This window comes from Nelusetta ayraudi, unplaced genomic scaffold (genome assembly GCF_046127955.1).
Source record: "Nelusetta ayraudi isolate G7.1 ecotype Tasmania unplaced genomic scaffold, CSIRO-AGI_Nayr_v1 ptg000042l, whole genome shotgun sequence".
Taxonomy (NCBI): Eukaryota; Metazoa; Chordata; class Actinopteri; order Tetraodontiformes; family Monacanthidae; genus Nelusetta; species Nelusetta ayraudi.
This window is the reverse complement of record NW_027466092.1, coordinates 7,339,995-7,358,532: the sequence shown is the minus strand read 5'-3', so window position 1 is coordinate 7,358,532 and position 18,538 is coordinate 7,339,995. Positions and strand designations below refer to the sequence as shown.

At 48.5% G+C, this 18,538-nt stretch overlaps 1 protein-coding gene across 2 annotated transcripts in view; it reads left to right on the top strand.

Moving 5' to 3' along the window:
• Positions 1 to 772: 772 nt before the first annotated feature.
• Positions 773 to 18,538, top strand: part of kirrel1a (kirre like nephrin family adhesion molecule 1a) — a 34,997-nt gene continuing 17,231 nt past the window's right edge. The window contains exons 1-2 of one of the 2 annotated variants that reach the window (XM_076034001.1): positions 773 to 1,070; positions 17,093 to 17,251. In XM_076034001.1, coding sequence (XP_075890116.1) covers positions 1,025 to 1,070; positions 17,093 to 17,251 — 205 coding nt within the window. In that variant the 5' untranslated portion in view covers positions 773 to 1,024. The remainder of the gene's footprint in view (positions 1,071 to 17,092; positions 17,252 to 18,538) is intronic. The other variant, XM_076034002.1, reaches the window with a different exon arrangement.

Here is an 18,538-nt window from a genome sequence, read left to right as displayed (position 1 = left end):
TAAACTGTCCACGAAACCAGAAAATTGGCGTTGTCGATTGATATTTCATTTCATGTTGCATTTTTGCCAGACAGAGTGAGATCCGGGAGACAAAGGGGGCAGTGCTGTGATGCTGCTGACGTAAGAGAGAGCGAGGGAGATAGGGATAGAGGGAGAGAGAGGAATGCCCCGTTATTGAGAATCGTACTGTCAAGTTAGTCACATTACAGCCCTTCCATTTCAGGAAACGGGTAGTGCTTCCAAAATAAAATGTTTTATTTAGTTAAAGAATGTTGATGATCAGCAAACTTTTATACTTTCTATACTTTCATCGAATCATATAGGATGTGTTCATTGCTCATCTGCACAGACAAAAATGCGCCATATTAACACAGTAACAATCTTAGGAGGTTCTTTAAAATGCTGGTTTTCTTCTGTGTACACAATCTTCATGTATTTGCGTTGAACAAAACAAAGACACAATTCTGTTTATTCACGTCTCTGTGCGTTGTGTCGTAAGGGGAAATTGCTATTTCTATGCAGGAAATGAACAAATGGTAAATAAAATGTATTTTAAATGCAAGATGTAAACCCACCTTTTCATTTGTCCAGTAATAAAGTCTGAATGGCAATATATTGATATAGAACCAAATCATAGTTTTGCATTATATATTTCACAAATAGGTGGGCGTAGGGTTAGGGTTCGCTGTTTTTCTCGTGAATAGCCTAGACGGGGGTGTTTTATTTTGAAGAGGCAAGCGGAAGCTTTTGTCCTGCTATCACTTCTGGCTTGCGACCTCGGAGTGGACTCGAGAACGGAGATTCGCTGTAGAGCAGAGAGGAGGATAGGAGAAGGTGAAGGGGGGAAAGCCAGCGAAATGGTGTAAAAGCAGAGAGATTCCGGGGGACATACGAGGGAGGGACGACGCGGCCGGATTCGCCGTCTCTGTGTTCATCCAGCCCTTGAAGTTCACAAACTCCCGCTTTTTTGATGCTGTCCTCACGGAGGTTTGAGCCAATAACGGACTTATTGGTCGGCTGAACCATGCAGAAGCTGCTGCTCCTGAGTTTGGCGTTGACTTTTCAAACTGGTAAGAATGCATTTGCGCATATTTTTTTTGGGGGGGGGTGGGGGGTTTATTTTCCGCACGTTAAACAGCGACCGCTGGCTTGCGTGTGTATGTTTTTTTTTTTTTTTTTTAACGTAACACAATGCGCAACTCGAGAGCGGCTCAATTAAAAAAGAAGGGAAAAAAAAGACAGCCCCTCTGTCCGCTGGTATGCCGTCAGGAACGTGGACACGCGCGCCTGATGTTCGTGCGTGCGTGCGTGTGTGAGAGTGAGTGTGTGCGTTGAAGGGGGGGGGGGGGTAAGAGAGCCATATAACATGATTTCATAGCATTCCCACATGAGACACAGTAATGGATCACCTTAGGCGTGTGTGTGTGTGTGTGTGTGTGTGTGTGTGTGTGTGTGCGTGTGCGCGCGCGCGCAGCGGTGCGTGTGCGACAGCGTGTGCGCAACCGACGCGTTGGATCACCTCTCACTCACTTTAGCGGCAATCGCGTCACTGTCGCGCAGGAGGATACGATAAAATATGTGTACACTCACACATACATAGAGTCGCACGCGTCTTCAGATTGGAATGTTCAGAGGACCTCTTTTTTCCCCCCCCAAAAAAAGTAAAGAAAAAACATACGCACGCACGCACGCACGCACGCACACACACGCACACGCGCGCACACACACACACACACACACACACACACAGATATTATTATCCCCCCTCCCTGTTTCCGGTGGCGTTATTGAGCAGGGCCGCGGTGAGGCGCTGAGGACGTGACGGGAATGACAGTGATTGACCGCCGGCTGCTCAACATGCCAGCAGCACCTCCACCGCCGCGATCGCATCTCAATGCCCCCCCCCCGTCACAGACACACACACACACACACACAGGGAGACCACCGCTCCACCACCACCCCACCCATCCCATCCCATCCCATGCTGTAGTAAGGGCATGCATTAAGGCGCACTCCCCCGCCCCCACCCTCACCTGTGCGTGCCTGATTTACAGCCTCTCTTGTTGCCTCCGTGCACAATGAGGCGTGTGCGGCAGCGGCAGCAGCAGCAGCAGCAGCAGCAGCCCCCCTCTCTCTGTACCTGTGTGTTCGGTGGATGGGGGAGGTGATGCTAAGGGATTGGGGTGGTCGGGGTAGGGGGGGGGGTGACAGGTAAACTATTGGATTATGATAATCACAGCTGGGAGACAGGAGGAGGTGGTGAAGGAGGTGGAGGAGGAGGAGGATGCTTGCGTTTCCTGCAACCCCTACCTGTTTGACGGTGGCATTTCTGTTCGGCGATTAGAAAAAAGAAAGAGACAACCCCCCCGCCCCCCAAAAAAAGACGCCGCCCCACCTCACTTGCCCCTCCGTCGCCATCCACCCCACCCTCCAACCCCCCGGCAGCGAGTAGGGCGAGCAGACGACCGCTCCATCATAGGTAGGGGGCGTGTTCGGCCAGGGGAAGGTATGGAAGAGGATGATGTCACCGCGTCTGCCAGGCTTTTTGTATCCACTTCTCAGCCCCGGCGCGGCTGCGCTCTGCACCCACCCAGAGCCTCCTCCTCTTCCTCTTCTTCTTCTTCTTCTTCTTTTTAGCCCTAAGGTTTTTTTCCCCTCTCTCTGCGTTTGTACGCTGGGAGCAGGTGGGGTGGCGCTCACGTCTTCGGTCGACACAAATCAGGGGGTCTCTCTGACGGTCCACACACACACGCGACACAGTCTGCCACTTGGTGATGGGCTAACCACACACACACACACACACACACATACACACACATACACAAACACACTCACGCACCTCAGCCCACCTGCCAACCCTCCCCTGTCTCCATCGAGACCCCATGTCACCACCACATGCTGTTTGTCCACTCATGAACCGTTCAGTCCACATGACTGGCTCTGTGACACACACGGGTGTGTGAAGAGGCACGGGCGCGCACGCACGTACACACACACACACACACAAACAGAGAGAGAGGGAGAGAGAGAGAGAGAGAGAAAAGCGCTTATTTTCATGTGTGAAGCCATGTGTCCCATTGTCTGTTGTTGCGCTGTTACATCTGTATAATCCATCATTACTGCATGTCGGTGCTCTCTCGCTCACAAAAGATATTTTGCTCTCAGAGGCTTTTTTTTAAAAAAATGTTTTTTTTTCCCCCAGAAGACGAGATTAGCAGGCTGCGCGCACGGGATGTATTTTGTTCGGCAAGATTTAAAAATGATGTAATAATTGTAAGGTCCAAAAATGTTGTCGCTGTAGGATTTTATATTTTTTTTCCTGGATTTGAAAACATAAGAGGGGTAAACATAATCTTGAGAGGGCTGAGATGAATACCACCTCAGAAGAGATAATTCTCTCCCTTTAGGTATGGAAGCATTTTTTTTCTTTTTAAAGCGCCTCTCAGACACTTATCTCTTCATTAGACATGTAAAACCCTGTTTCATGGCCTGCAATTTGCACACATGTAATTGCTCGCTCGCACTAATGATTGGTATGGTTATTAGCTCTGGAGCTAATTAAAGCTTTGGAGAATCCAAATGTTTCTCTTTTTTTTTTCTTTAAAGTCAGATTAAATGATACAGCTCGCAGTCAAGGCCAACTACAATATGCCTCCACTGGCAACACAATAGCAGGCACTGATTCAGTACCCGGGCCTTGTGTTCACACGCGCTAACCTAGTAATGAGTCCCAAGCAACCGCCACTGTTAACGCAGCTGTTAAGTGTTACTGCGTGCTCAATCACTGCCAGCACACTCCTTTAACTTCCCTTGTGAGTCAAAGGCCTTGAGTCTGGGCTCGCAGCGTCGCCCTCGCCGCCCAGACGTTCGGCTCGAGTGCTGACTCGGACAAAAGGCCCCGGTGCAGGTGAACCATTTGTCAGCCTCTGTCTTTTTTGTGTTCGTGCTGCAGCCGCGATCCCCCTGCTGCTTTCTGCTGCTGTTGCCCGAACTGTACTCCTCATCTCTGAATCACGCAGCCGGGGCCGTGAATCATATGCCTCAGACGGATTCCTGCGTTGCTCTCAACAAAGAAAATATTCAGATGTTGGCGAGTCAGACAAATTGAGAGTAGGGACTTTTTTCTTCTTCTTCTTCTTCTTCTTCTTCTTCTTCTTCTTCTTCTTCTTCTTCTTCTTCTTTAAGAAGGGATCCTCAAGGGTTATTTTTGTCAGGAAAGATCCAGATCTAGATCTAGATTTTTCGCCCCCCTGATAAAAGTGCAATCTAAAGAAGTAAAGCATGGACTGGTCTTATTTCTGGGGAGTTCATTGAGAGGCCAGAATGCATGTAACGGTTAGAAAATGTTAAATTTTGCATTACTGTGGGGCCCTCGAAATACAAACAATATACAAGCATATTCCCTTATGGGATGTAGACTTCATTTTCACAGGAAAACCCCTTAACGGGCACCAATTATTGGCTCAAATTACAACATGGAAAATATTTTTAAATCCCTGTTCCCCTAACATAACAGTTGCTTTTTTTGTTGAATAAAATATGCGTGGCCCATTGCTAACATGTGTGAGTGGGCGCGGAGCAAACTTCACTATTTGAAGCAAGATTATGTAGCAATCCAGTTCTGTGCTCTCTAGCAGCCACCAAAGGCCACTGAGTGCAACACCACTGTCGCAAAAGAACAGAGGACGCTGTTGTCGGCTGAGAGGCATCCCAACCACCAACACTGTGTAGTTGTCGATAAGCTGATCCATACGGAACTGGCAAATGCACCTCGGAGCAAAGTCGACTGAGAGTTTCAGTCATGTTGCTGGTTTTCGGCACGAATAAGACTGATGGAAAATTTCCACAGTGTGGGACTAATAAAGGAAATCTTCTCTAATAATGTTACAGTGTTATCTTCATTTTTTACTGTCTAATTACAAAAGTTGAGGTTTTTCTACTTTCCTTGGACACCATTCTCTCACGCTTTGCCTCAGCCTGGAATCTGCTTTGCTCTTGCTTGGTTATTGTCCACTGTACTATGTTGGTGTATTGTTGTAACGTGTTGTGCATGATGTCATTTGAAAGAATTCCAATTTTGTTTATTTAAATAGAAACAAAAAAAATGAACTAGTCTGCTTCCCCTGAAACAAACGCTGGTTCTTGACGCAGTGTTGGAAAGCAGAATTTAGTTCTTCATATAAAACTGATATCTCTATCTTAAATGGAACGACCTCATAGTACTGCTTTTAATAATTACTTGAAAATCTAAAATCCCATAGTGACCAAATCTGGACATTAAATCGTTTAACATAGTGAAGGCAACAGATTGTAGGAACAGGGTGCTTTCATAATACAAAGTAGGTTGTTACAGTACAAATAACATCGAAGAACTGAAGGAGCCTCATAAAGAATCGTAACGAGGACTCTGGACGTATTTACAATGTTTCATTTTTGCAGATTACAATCCGTGACATTTAGATCTAAATGAATGCATGCTTTTCGCCACTGTTATTCACTTTTCCAAGTGCAGCCATTCCAGATATTGGTTGTCGTTTGAATGTTTACCATTTTCTTCATTCCTCCGGCACGTGATAAGTGATGCATTTTATTTCCCCGCAAGAAATTAGAAACGAGCTGAGTGTCTCCCCTTAGCTAATAGCTCACCGCCTCGACCCTTGTCTCATTACACTAATGCAGATTTGGAGAAATTCAAGCGCTAATGTTGGTTACAAAGGGATGAAAACACAGTGGGCTGTAATGTGCACTAAAACTTCTCTGGAATGAACTGCTACAGGAGATTAAACACAAGTAGTAGTAGCTGATGAAGAGAAAGAGGGGGGGAAAATGGTGCCACCTAGAGAGGCTTGTCAAGTCCCTCCAATGAGGATCTCATGGGCTGCCACTTGTAGTCCTATTTTTAGCCCTGTGAACCTTTGTGCAAGCATTGTGCCTTGGTTTTAAGGCCAATGGAGCATTTTGTGGCGCTAAAGTGAACCCTTTTCGACCCAGAGTGCACATCCGGAGCGACATATGTACTGAGGCAGAAGCCTGTTTTTAATTTTCAACCCCTGCGACTGAGATATGGCTCCAGAGCATCCTACCGTTAATATGTGAATTCAGGTCATGTTTTTTTTCTCCACTCTAACTGGATGTGAATGAAGCCCGTTTTTTTGCCCAAAAAGCATCTCTAATTGACATCAGCCACTGAAAGCAATCGCTGAACCAGTTGTAAAAGCTCAATCAGAACGCAGCCTGTAATGTTACATTGCACATCCATGCCTGTGGTGCCGTCCCCCCCACCCACCCAACACCACCCACCCCCCCGCTGGGTTCTTTTCAATCAGCAGACTCTCTGCATTTTTGTCCCGACGGGTGTTTGTCAAAGTGTGACATGTTGATTGCTTCTCCCGGTTGATGTGTTTGTTTAAGGGCATTCCTCTGGACACGAGTGTCCTGTCATGCTTTTTGAAGTCGGCGTCTGGGGAGAAAGAAGCAGTGTGAGCCGCCTGCTTTGTGATAATCCGGTCGGAACCTGACGGGGCGGCAGTGAAGACCAGTCAACTAATTCATGGTCAACTTTGTGGCAGGAGTTTTGATTCAATTAAAGCAAGTTGGGCACACTTCCTCTGAGCGTCCTCGGCGGCTACGTGAACATTTCTCCAGCGAAGAAAGCCCCATAATCTGATTGTATTTGACAGACTAGGGGGCATCCGAGTTATAAAAAGAAAGGCGTTTAAAAAAAGAGAGAAAAAAACATCCCCTTAAAAATGTTTCTTTATTCAGAGTCCCCCGAGCGGGAGAGGAAAGCTTTATCACATCTGACTGAAGCTTTTGGCCTTGTTTTCCCAAACTGCACCGCCGCATTCTGCAGCGAGGGCCGATTTGTGGTGATGGAGAGCGAGTTGAGGGGGGGGGGGGGGGTGCTGAGTTGAAGCAGGGTTACAGAAAAAGTTTTTTTTTGTGGGGAGGGGGTTAAACAAAGAAGGTTGGAGGAGGGAGGTGTGTGAAGCTTCTCGATCTGCAGCGATCGGGCTTCGACCGAAAGGGATTTTTTTGTATTTTTGCGTTGTTTGTTTTGGTCGTGGCAAAGCGAGGGGGAGAAGGAGGAGAAGGGGGCGGCATTGTCGTCCGCCGGGGAGGAGGAGGGGTTGCGCTGGGCCTGGCGGATGAAAAGAAAAGCGAGCCAGGAGAGAAGGGACGAGGACGGAGGAGGGGAGTGGGGAGGGGGAGGGGGAGGGGGAGGAGTGCTCGGGGAGGCCGGTGGCAGAAAGGGCAGAAAGAAAGGGACTATTACTTCGGGCCGACTGCTCCCTCGGCCGGGACAGCCAGGCCGCTTATTGCGACAGAATATGGTGGTGGCCCGTTCAAAGGCCACGTTTGTGCTGCTATCGGGGAGTGATTGAAGTAACATCTGAAGGTGGCAAGCGGGGCCGCTACCCCCCCCCCCCCCATTTCCCTCCCCCTCTCCCACCCCCAACCCACCCGCCCGCCCTGCCCCGCTACCCAACCGTCCACACGTTCCAGCTGAGGTTAATGGGCATGTCGCTTTGCCGTCCTCTGCGCAAAGTCCCCCCATTTCAAAGGGAGCCATTGTCAGAAAGCAGCCGGTCAAAACACTGAGCGACTGTTGCGCTCCCCCTTCTCTGCCGACGATAAGCGCTGTCGTTTGCGGGACCGCTTGTTGTAAGAAAGGCAGCTTCATCCCAGAATATAAATTGGGTTTTGTGATTTTTTTTTTTTTTGATCTGACATCACAGCTGCTGTGAGAAACGTGTGCGCTGGAGCGGGACCTCAGACCAAGGAGGGGGTTAACAATAACATTATTTGCAGCGTCTATTCTCACCAATAGACGCGACTGAACCTCACACACTGGGCCTGTAAAGGTTCTTTTTCACTCCTTGCCTTCCTCCTTCAAACATGAGGCCTTTTTTTTCCTTCTCGCGCTCACCAAAAGTTCATTCTTTCATTCTTTCCGTCCTCCCCCCCAACTTATTCATTCTTTCTCTCTCTCTCTAGCTGACTCCTTTCTTTTCACCTCCTCCCCCCTCACCCAACCCCGCCACTGCCGTCGCTACCATTACTTCTCTTTCCATCTACCCCTTTCCCTCTCTCCCCCTCCCCCCCCTCCTCTCCCTCTGTCTCTCTTGCTGGCTCTCCCCTAATAAGTTCCAGATGTGGCTCTTGCATTCCTCTGGTCGGTGGAGAGGGAAGAAGAGAAGAGGAGAGTGGGTGGGGGGTGAGTGAGGGGGTAGGTGGTGTGGGGGAGGGGAAGGCGAGGGGACAGGAGGGAGAGGCACATGAATTAAAAGAGGGAGCGCATGATGAGGAAGAGGAGCCTGTGCGCACTCTCAAACACGCGCTGAAAAAAATCGACTTGAGCAGCAATCAGTGGTGTTTGTGTGTTTCAGGGGTCGAGGAAGGAGGGAGGGAGGGAGGGAGTGAGGGAGGGAGGTGGGGGGATGGTGATCCTGTAACCTCAAAAAGTTTTGGGACATTCTCCTCCTCCTCCACCTCCCATTCCTCCTCCCCCTCCTCTTCCCAGTCCCCGTCTCTCTCTCTCTCTCTCTCTCTCTCTCTCTCCCCTCGCTCCCCCCTCCCTCTGCAGGAATGTGGCCGACGCTGATGATGTCACTTCGCTTCTCCGCTCTCCCAGTTCCTCGCTCGTCCGTGGGGACGGGGCAGAGTGAGAGACTGAGAAAAAAAGAGGAAGGGAGGGAGGGAGGGAGGGAGGGAGGGGGCGGATAAAGAGAAAGATGGCACGCGCAATCCATCTTTCCTTTACCATAACAACATTAGGGTCATCCGTCCGACCGAATCGGCCGCCGCAGCTCCGCGATGCCCGCCGTCCGTCTCATCGTGTAATTCAGCAGCCTCGGGGCGAAACTCCTGCCCACTGCGAATAATGAGGGGCCCGTTTCTTCGGCCCGTAATCATCGATGGCTTTGAGGTCCGGTCGTTAAAAATATTTTCCTGCAGATGCGTTATGAGAACGCCGCGGCCAACTTAGTTCCGTACCCTCTGGGCTGATCTTACCTTAACTCGGTGGCCGGGCGATGATGATGCTGATGGGGGATGATAGGACCTGTTAAAGCTGCGTGATGGGGTTGAGGTCAGGGCTCTGCGGGGCGACTCATGCTCCTCTGTAGAAAAATGGGAAAAGCATCTTTTTATGGAGATGTTTCTGCACGCAGGGGCCGATGTCATGTCGAAAACACGAGAGGAAGACAGGAGGCAAAACTACACAACAGCAGCAGCAACAACAGCAACAACCAGGGCTGGGACTCCTGTGAACATCATTCTAAACATATCGTGTTTAAAATATGAGACAACTCTCAGCTGTTCCGTGTCTTGTCTGCAAGGCCACATTTTTTTTTTGACACAGTATGGTGTCGTCTTTTTCTGAACATGTGGAAAGTACAACAGAGCATCAGTTTTAGCAGAAAGCTCAAACTTGGCAACATGCTACTTTTTGGAGAAATGTGATGTCATGGCTTTCAGCACAGTGGCCTTATTTTTTTTTGAGAGAGGGCAAAAGCTTTGCTGGTAATATTAGTTAGGGTCTCTGTTTAAATGTGCCTTCACTGTATCAGGTCAAGGCTTAGGGAATTTATTGGATGGTTTGTGACAGATGACATTGCAAGACGCTGCAGTACATACCAATAAAATTAGATTACACTCCATTGAATTAAAGCAGACCTTGGAGGCGGTGATTTATCGATGGGCCACCGCTTGTAAAATCGTCCCACTGGATTCCATTAGTGTGCCGTACAGTAACTTGAGGTGGGTCGGCTGACCGTCCCAGAGTTGTCACAGTTGATGAGGCTGATGCTTCCGCTGATCGTGTGCGCGCTCGCATGCAGAGTGGCTTTAGGAAAGGGTTACTTGCCCAAAATCAATGGGGAACCACTGCCGTGGATTATCGATTCAGTATGACATCGATCGTGCCAGCTGAATCCCGTGTCCGCCGGTGCGGCACATATCTGCGCAGCGTGCTGCAGCAGAGTAGCAGCTTGAAATGTATGCATCCCCTTGTTTGACATTAACCAGAGTATGGCTATTGTTAGTTGTGGTCACCCTTGGTTGCAGTGTTCTTTGTCAGCCGGCTTGGCATGTTGGCCGCACAAAAGGCTCGTGGATTACCAGCGATGGGGCCGGCTTTCCAGCGCTTTGAGCATATTCATGTGCCCGTGATGTGTCAGATGCCTCATCCATGAATTATCATATTACCCAGCACTGATCCTGGGGTTGCCATGGCCACTGTGTCTGTCATTGTGTCAGTGGTCCTTGCTGACTGTAGCCATGGTAACCATGTCTGTAACAGAGGTTCGGCACAAATAAAGCCCTGCAGATGTGAAGTGCATGTACGAGAGGAGCCCCAGAGAACGGCTCGTGTCTAAATCGACAGACAAAGCGCAGGAGCGCTCGTCCACAGCAACCATTTTGAGAGAGAGGGAACGAAATAAGGGAAAATAGGCCGGGTAGAGAGGGGTAGAGCGGCCGAAAAATGTGCATGGGGTGAAAAGGTAGACGGTGGGGAGGGAAGAAGTTGTTCGGTGGAGGGAGAGAAGTGGAGCCGTCATTTTCTGAGTAGATGCCTGCCAGACAAAAGCAAGTGAATAGGGAATAAAGAGAGGGGCAACGGCACAAAAGAGCCCGAGGATAAGCAAGGTCGCCTGGTGCTAGTAAGGCAAGGTAAGATGATAGAGAAGAAGAGGAGTGAGCAAAGCGGGCGATGCGGCAAACAAAGGGAGGGCTCCTTCCCCCCGTCTGGCCCTGATCTTCCTTCGCCTTCATTCCCACCTCCAGGAGTCACCTTTGTGCTTGAGTGACACGGTGTCAGCGGGCCCAGCGGGTCGCCTCCTTTCACTCCCCACTCCTCTCCATCTCCATCTCCGGCTCGTCCCTATAGCGCCGTCGCCGTGGTTACGGGTCATTATGGCCATCCAGCGGGACGGCCATGTTGGTGAAAGAGCAGCCAGACACAGGTGGTAGAGCGGCGCTAGAGTTCCCACAACTGGGACAAAGGGAGGGGAAGGATGTGCGGGCTAATGCAATACCCTGGCAATAAAATCTCAAGCGGAGGGGGGATTTGTTCAGATCGCCACTTGGGCCAATGACTTTTGGCGCCGTGAAAATGAGAGGACATAGTGAATCTCTGAAGAGCGAAACTCGTAAAAACATAAACAATGAGCGTAAACGCTTAAATGTGTCATTTTGCGTCGAAATAAAGGCAATCTGACACGGCAGGGTGAGTCATCCGTCGGCTCGCCGATGAAGTGACATGCAGACGTACGTACAGACAACGCGGAGAGCGAGCGAGACTGTGCCGCGTGACTCCTCCACCCCCCCCACCCCGCTGCAACTTTTGTCCTGAAACAATGATGTCATCCTCCTCCCATCGCACTTCGCAGCTCCATGCCTGTGGACCTTGCCGCCTCTTTGTTCTCCTGCTGCTGCATCTCATTTCTAGGCAGCTCCTCCGTCGCCCCCCAAACGCATCAGCCACACGCAGCGGCCGCGTGGAATCAGTCTGATAGCCAAATCAATTTCGGTGCAGATCGACGAACAGCGGAGCAAGTGTGGAGGACAGGCGGGGAGAAAGGAATAACGGTGCATTCCCAACCGTTCGACTAGTAATTGCAAAGGTGGATGAGGGTGGATGAGGTCATTGACAGATTTCCTCCTCACGAGTGGATGAGCCGAGCATAAGGGAGGATTTCATCAGACGCACAGATGCTTGTTTTACGCGCGTTTGTTTGCACGCGCACATTTGTGCTCTAAAACTTTTTTTTTGGGCAGCGACTTTGCACGTCAGCTGTTGCTATGGTGACGCAAGTCCATGATCGAGCCAAGACGCGGGATTGGCTGGAAAGGAGCAAAGGGAGGGGGAAGGCTGGGAGACTTCAGTGGTGGGATACAGAGGGGTACAGGGGACACGGCCAGACACAAAGATAATTAGACTGATGGATAACAATTCATAAAAAAAAAAAAAAAACGCCACTTGATTTATTTGCCTCTGAAAAATGTTCTCTGTTGCGCGGCGTCGCTCTCAACCTCAGCTCCTTGTCCCATAGTGAGCGGCGGAGCCCGTCTGTGTTTAATGGCTGCGGAGTACACTCTGACATTCACCTTCTCAACAGCAGGGTGGGTGGCAATTTAAAAAAAGGAAGAAAAAAAGAAAGCAGGGCATATAGCAGAGCTCTCTCTAAAAATAGCTCCAATCATCTTTGCATGCAAATACGCTTACAGGAATTTTCTGCGGCACATTGACGCTTCATTACATTGCTATTTCAACACCGCGGCTTGGTGCGAGAGGTCCCCTCAGGCTAAACCACGGTGGTGGTGGCTGACACTATAGCGGCTATGCGGCCCGTGCTTACAGTGAGTCACCCGGCCGAGCTCGCTGCACCTGCCTTTGGCTTTGTATCGAGCGTCCAGGGTCGGTGTCACAGTGTCTGTTGGGGTCTGTTGTCCTAGACTTCAGATTAATCCTAATCCCTCTCTAAACTTTGACTGGAGCTGCGCTTAATTCCAGACCAAACTGAACCATCCACCCAACGGACATGAAGATGCTCCACTGGCTTGATGGCTTAGTCCGTGGCGTGGTGCGACTCGTGTTCCGGAAACCACCTCGACGTGTCAATTACATGTTTGGGGTTCCCAGTGGTTGTGTTTGCGTGTGCGCTTTGAAAGGAAATGGTTAGCCCATGTGGTGAAGGCTGGGTCATTTGTCTTGCCGACCATGTGTGTGTGTGTGTGTGTGTGTGTCTGTCCATGCACGTGTGGTCATGTGGACACGGTGCTTGGAGTCTCCCGGTGGTATCTTGGGGATCGGTGACTCAAGGAAATCAGGACACACTCTAAATTTGTCGCTGCAGCATAACCCACATAATGAAAGAATACAAGCTCCCTCGCATACGCTCCCTGGTCTTGCCTTGGCTCTCACTCTTCTCTGTGGGTAGATTTCCTTCGTAGAACACACAGACACACACCCAGAAGCGCCATGCACTCATGTTGACAAGTGTTAACTGGGTAATATGGAAATCAGGAGGCGATGAGCACATGTTTAAATGAGTCAGTGTTTTCAGTCTTTGCCCGGGTGTTTTCTCTGCAGATTGTGAAGCCTCCACGCTGGAGGATCCAGTTTGGATTATGTTTTGTAGTTTAGCAAGGCAGTTAAGGGAATACCTCTTGCTAACACAACCGAGGTGGTGGAGGAAAGGATTTGCTTGCCCTCGGGCTACTGTCAAGGTTGTAGGGTAATTTAAACCCAGCTAAAGTCTCTTTACACCTATATGTATATCTGAGAAAAGGCTTTTCATGCTTTTCCATGCTGGTGCACATGCACACTGTACATTCCAGGAGGCAAAACAGTCTTGAATTACCAAATGTAAAATGGATTTACTATACAGTGCTCAACGCCACACGGTGTAGATGTTGTACCTTAAACTGATTGTTCGAAAAGGGTTTATTTTATTCAAAGACTATGTATGTGTGTTTGTGTCAGCGTGTTTATATGTACGAATGATTGTAAATGTCTATACAGCAATAGATTTGTAAATCTTTGTATGTCTTCCCCCTGGAGTTCACTCTGGCTTGTCTGCCACTCTGGCCCTATCTCTATCTCTTTGTCTCTATTCCTGTTTCACCTTTTCCAACCGGTCAAAGCAGATTGCTGCCCCCCAGAGTCTGGGTCTGCTCAAGGTTTCTTCCAATCATTGCTTCATGCTTCCTCTGGAGTGACCAGTTGGTTTCTCTTTGATTGTGCAAACAGCTTCGAGGAGCCTTTTCATAGCTCTTTTTAAATAAAAGTTGATTGACTGATTCGTTGATTGATTGATGGACTTGTGATGAGGACAATGGTAATTCTGCCATTGACACAGTACACCTAACTGGTGTTGTACTACTACTTGTGCTACTACTGATACTGATACTACTGTATGCAACTTTGGTTGCCTGCCCAGTGCTCTCTTGCAAGAACACTAATGTATAGTGTTGTTCTTGCTTACTCTTTTCCTTTTCACCTACACTGGCCAACATATTTTGTTTTGTTGGTCTATTTGCCATTGAAATTACAGTATTGCAAAAGATGAACTTTTATTTATGAACAAAAATCTCAGACAATAGGTGTTGGTGTGTGAAATGACTCTGCGAAGCGATGTTTCTTATATAACCTGCACCAGTACAGTTGAGTGCACTGTGTCAATGGCAGGGACACCGTTGTCCTCACTGTGTTCATCAAGCATACAAATCATTTTGACATTTTTTTAAGATAGAAAATCTACATTCTTCTCCCACTACGGAACTCACCGTCGGAACTGTGCTGGATTCCCCATGTCGGCTTTTGATGAAGCAAAAGCACAAGATAAGAATAACTTTCAGTATCTGGAGAGCAAAGTGTCAAATTGTCTTAACCAGAGATGATGCGGAGACATACTTAATCTTTCCAGTGGATAAAATGACAGCTTTTATGAGAGAAAGTATATACCCATAATAATCAGCTCTTTATTTCAGTTTTTATTGCCGGCGAATCAACTCTTGCCGCAGTGAGAGAAACTGTTATGCACGCCGTATCTTCTCAGTTTTAAATAGAGGAGGGAAATGTAAGCAGCTTGCCAGTGAGAATAGTGGGGCAATCAAAGAGCCAAATATTTCCCTCCGGAGCTGGTGGAGACCCAAAACACAGGTGCTGTAAAAAGAACATTGAATATTAATTACCTTGGGTGGCTGGAAAACATCTGCGAATAAATGCAAAAGTTGCTTTGCGCTCAAATTATGGAAATATGCAAATGTATGTTCACCATATCAATGATAAAACCTCGCCTGTTCCACATTTACATCTTTAAGTTCTGCACCTCAGCCGCCCCGCAGTCGGTTCTTGTTGGTTCTTTCATCATACAAAAAACTGTTGTTTCAGTTTTTCAAAACTTAAAAGACAAAAGAAATACATGATTTTGGCGAGCCGCGGTTCACAGCTTTGAGCTAATGACGCCTGCTAGCCGCTCTCATTCTTGTGTTGTCTTTTCGTTGCGTTGGGAAATCCGTGACCCACCTGACACAACTCCGCTTCCCAACCTCTCAAACACCATTCGCTGTTGCTATGCCGTCTTCTCTGTTTATCCTAATTTATTAATCCAGTTCATTTGGGGTGTTCCTCAGGGACCAAATTAAGGGCTGCTGTCCCCCCCCCCCGCACCCCCCCTCCCCACTGCAAAATTATTCTAGGTATGCGCGCTGCAAAGCTCCATCTGCATCTGATACCCTTTTCACCGTGTATCCTTGCACATCTTCCTTTATCCTTCGGAATATTAATGTGCTGCACTGTCAGAAGCCATTGTTGTGATTGGTAAAAGGAAATCTTCCTCGCATGGCTGCGTTCTTTTGTATTATCGGGCATATTGTACCTCAGCAAATCTGACATGATAGGGGGGGAGAGTGCGTGTCTGTGTACGTGAAAGGGGAAGGAAAAACGGTGAGAGATGGGGACGGAGGGTCATTACAGGCCAGGCGGGAGGTGAGGCACGGAGGCATATGGCAGTTGTTTAAAAAAAGAAAGATGGGAACCTTCAGAGAAACGCTAGAGGGCCTCGAGGGAGAGGTGTGAGGGGACGGGAGAGGGACAGGGGCACGGGGCAAACAAGCAATAAAAAAAGAAGTGGAGAGGACAGGAAGGAGGGATGAAAATGGCGGGAGGTGAGGAGGAGGAGGAGTGAGAGAAGAGGGGGACGAGTGAATGGGGGGGAAGAGAGGGAGATAGAAAGTGCTGGAGGGCTGATATTTAATGTGATAAATGAGTTGTGACAGTCCGCCTCTAACCCCTTTCCAACAAACGAGGAGGAGGAGGAGGAGGAGGAACACAGAAATAGAAAGCATTATGGGTAAAAGGCACATACACAGCATTACGTATGTATATGGAAAGGCGAAGGCAACATTGGTGGGAAATCAGTGCCAGCAAGGAGCGATAGGATGCTGGTGGACGGTGCCGTAGATTCAAACGCCAGAGAGCGAAACGGAGAGTTTGGGTGAAGGACGCAAGACGTCGAACAGCTGGGACCGATAGAAGGAAGGGGTCCGCGGTACAGTTGGAGGTTAACGGTCGGCTGTGGTGGTGGGGCGGGGGGAGTGTATCTAAATGAGCGGACGAGGGGAGAAAATTGAAAGCGAGAGACCGCACGGTGATTGCGTGGCCAGCTAATTACGACTCTTCGCCACGAAGCGAGGAGGGATAGCAGAGAGGGTTTTTTCCCTCCTTCCCTCGTATTATTCCCTCGTATCAGACGGGCATTTTGGCACGGCCTGCCTGCACCCCGTCGCCGGTCCGTATCTGCTGAACTTACAAGCCGGGGCCGAGAGAATCTTGTAGACAATGGCAGCCACTGTAGTTTTTTTTTTTTTTTTTTTTTTTTTCTCTTTTTTTTTTCGTAAGTTTGGGAGTAAGAAGCCTGGGAGATGACTCATAGAGAGGAATGAAGAAAAAGAGAGCGACTTGAGGGAGGGCCGCAGAGTTTTGGAAGAAATAAAAAGTCAGGAGGAAGAAGAAGAAGAAGAGGGCTGTGTGTGTGCGTGTGGAGAGAGAGAGAGAGAGAGAGAGAGAGAGAGAGAGAGAGAGAGAGAGCGCCTGTGGCTGAGGTTGCCCGTTTGATCTCGCAGATCTGCTCTCCTGAGTCAGCATTAACCACCTCATCTACGTCTTCTCTCTCTCTCTCTCTCTCTCTCTCTCTCTCTCTTTCTTTCTCTTCCTTCCTTCCTTCCTTTCTTTCTTTCTTTCTTTCTTTCTTTCTCTTTATTCTCCTCCGACTCTGTTCTCATTTCCTCCCTTTTGACACCTTTGTCTCTCCACCAGCCGCTCCTCACTCCCTCGGTTAATGGCCGCAGGCCAGCGTGTGATCAAGATGACTATCAATGGCATTCCATTTCGACTTAGGGAATGCAGTTTTCAATCAATTAACCATGAACCCACAGATAGAGTAATATGCACCAGCTGTGGTTGGAAGGGGGGGATTTTTTTTTTGTTGCGGTGGCCTGGCCACACTTTGTCATACAGCAGAAGAAAGTCCCTAACTCGTCTCTGTTTTATTTTTCCTTCCTTTTTCTCCCAATCCCTCCTCAGCTTCTCCGGCGGGGACGGCGAGGTTCTCTCAGGAGCCGGCAGACCAGTCGGTGGTGCGGGGCCAGAGGGTGATCCTGTCCTGTGTTGTCTTCAACTACTCTGGCATTGTTCAGTGGACCAAAGATGGCTTGGCTCTGGGCATCGGAGAGGACCTGCAGGGTGAGACATCATACAGCCTCCTTGGGGCCTCTTCCAGTCTGTCCGGCGTGTGACTAAGACGCCGTTTCACAGCTGACTCTGATACACTGTGATTGGAACTGCTCACAAGCAACAACAACAAAAAAAAACATGTTCTCTGGGCTAAAAAAGTTTGAGTTTTTTTCTTGTCTGTGGCGTTTTAGGGATGTTTGGTCGCAATTGCAACATCCATCCATCCATTTTTAATAGCCGCTTCGTCCTGCACTCAGGGTTGCGGGGGTCTGCTGGAGCCTCTCCCAGCTGTCGTATGAGTTCATCGCAGAGCCACATAGAAAGACAACCATTTGCTCTCACACACACAGTTCCCAATTCACCTTACGTGCCTTTTTTTTGGACTGTGGGAGGAAGTCGGAGAACCAGAACCCACACAGACACAGGGAGATCATGCAAACTCCACACAGAAAGGCCACCAGGCCCGGAATCGAACCTGCAACCTTCTTGATGTGAGGCCACCTGTGTCGCCCGCAATTGCAACAGAAAATAAATAAATAAAAAAAGCAGGTTAAATGTCCCACACGACACCCATTTTCAGGCCATTGCTGCTGATCCTGGACTCATGGCATCTCGCAGACATTCTCACTAATAGTTTCCAGCTGAACCTCATGCTCGGCTCTTTGGCTGCGAACCAACGTGCAGCAGGAGTTGTGGTCACTAATGCGGGTGAAGTATCAGCACCGTTTGTGACATCACGGCGGGCTGATATCCAGCACTGCGTGTTTCGCCATGTACTTTTTGAAGAGTGAAGCAAAGGGTGGAGATGAACGCTGTCATTTGAAAGTGAATTTTTTTCTGAATATTGGAGCTGTAAATAGAAGGCACATTCAATATTTAATGTCTGGTGCTTGCTTGTAAAAACACTTTCAGGTCAGAAACCTATTTGGAACCAAGGTTAAACTTTAATATCGCGGATACAATTTTGCAGAGAATGTCACATAAACTGATTATTTCCAAAATCTTATTTTCAAATCACTACAATATTGATCAGATCAGCAGGATTATTGTTGCTGTTGTGTGTAGTTGTTTTTTAATTGTAGCAGTTTTTAAGGTGAAAACAGAGGGATATTGTCAGGACAACCACAATTAATAGACTAAACCAAACAATATATATCAAAAGCTGCCAGGTTTAAGCTCAGCTAAACTGCAGCTACACCACCACCAACAGGAACGACAGCCAGTAGAAACAATAAAGTAGAAACAAGCTTCCAAACATGGTATCAAAGGTTTAGAATGAGGGTCGCTAAGTGGGTT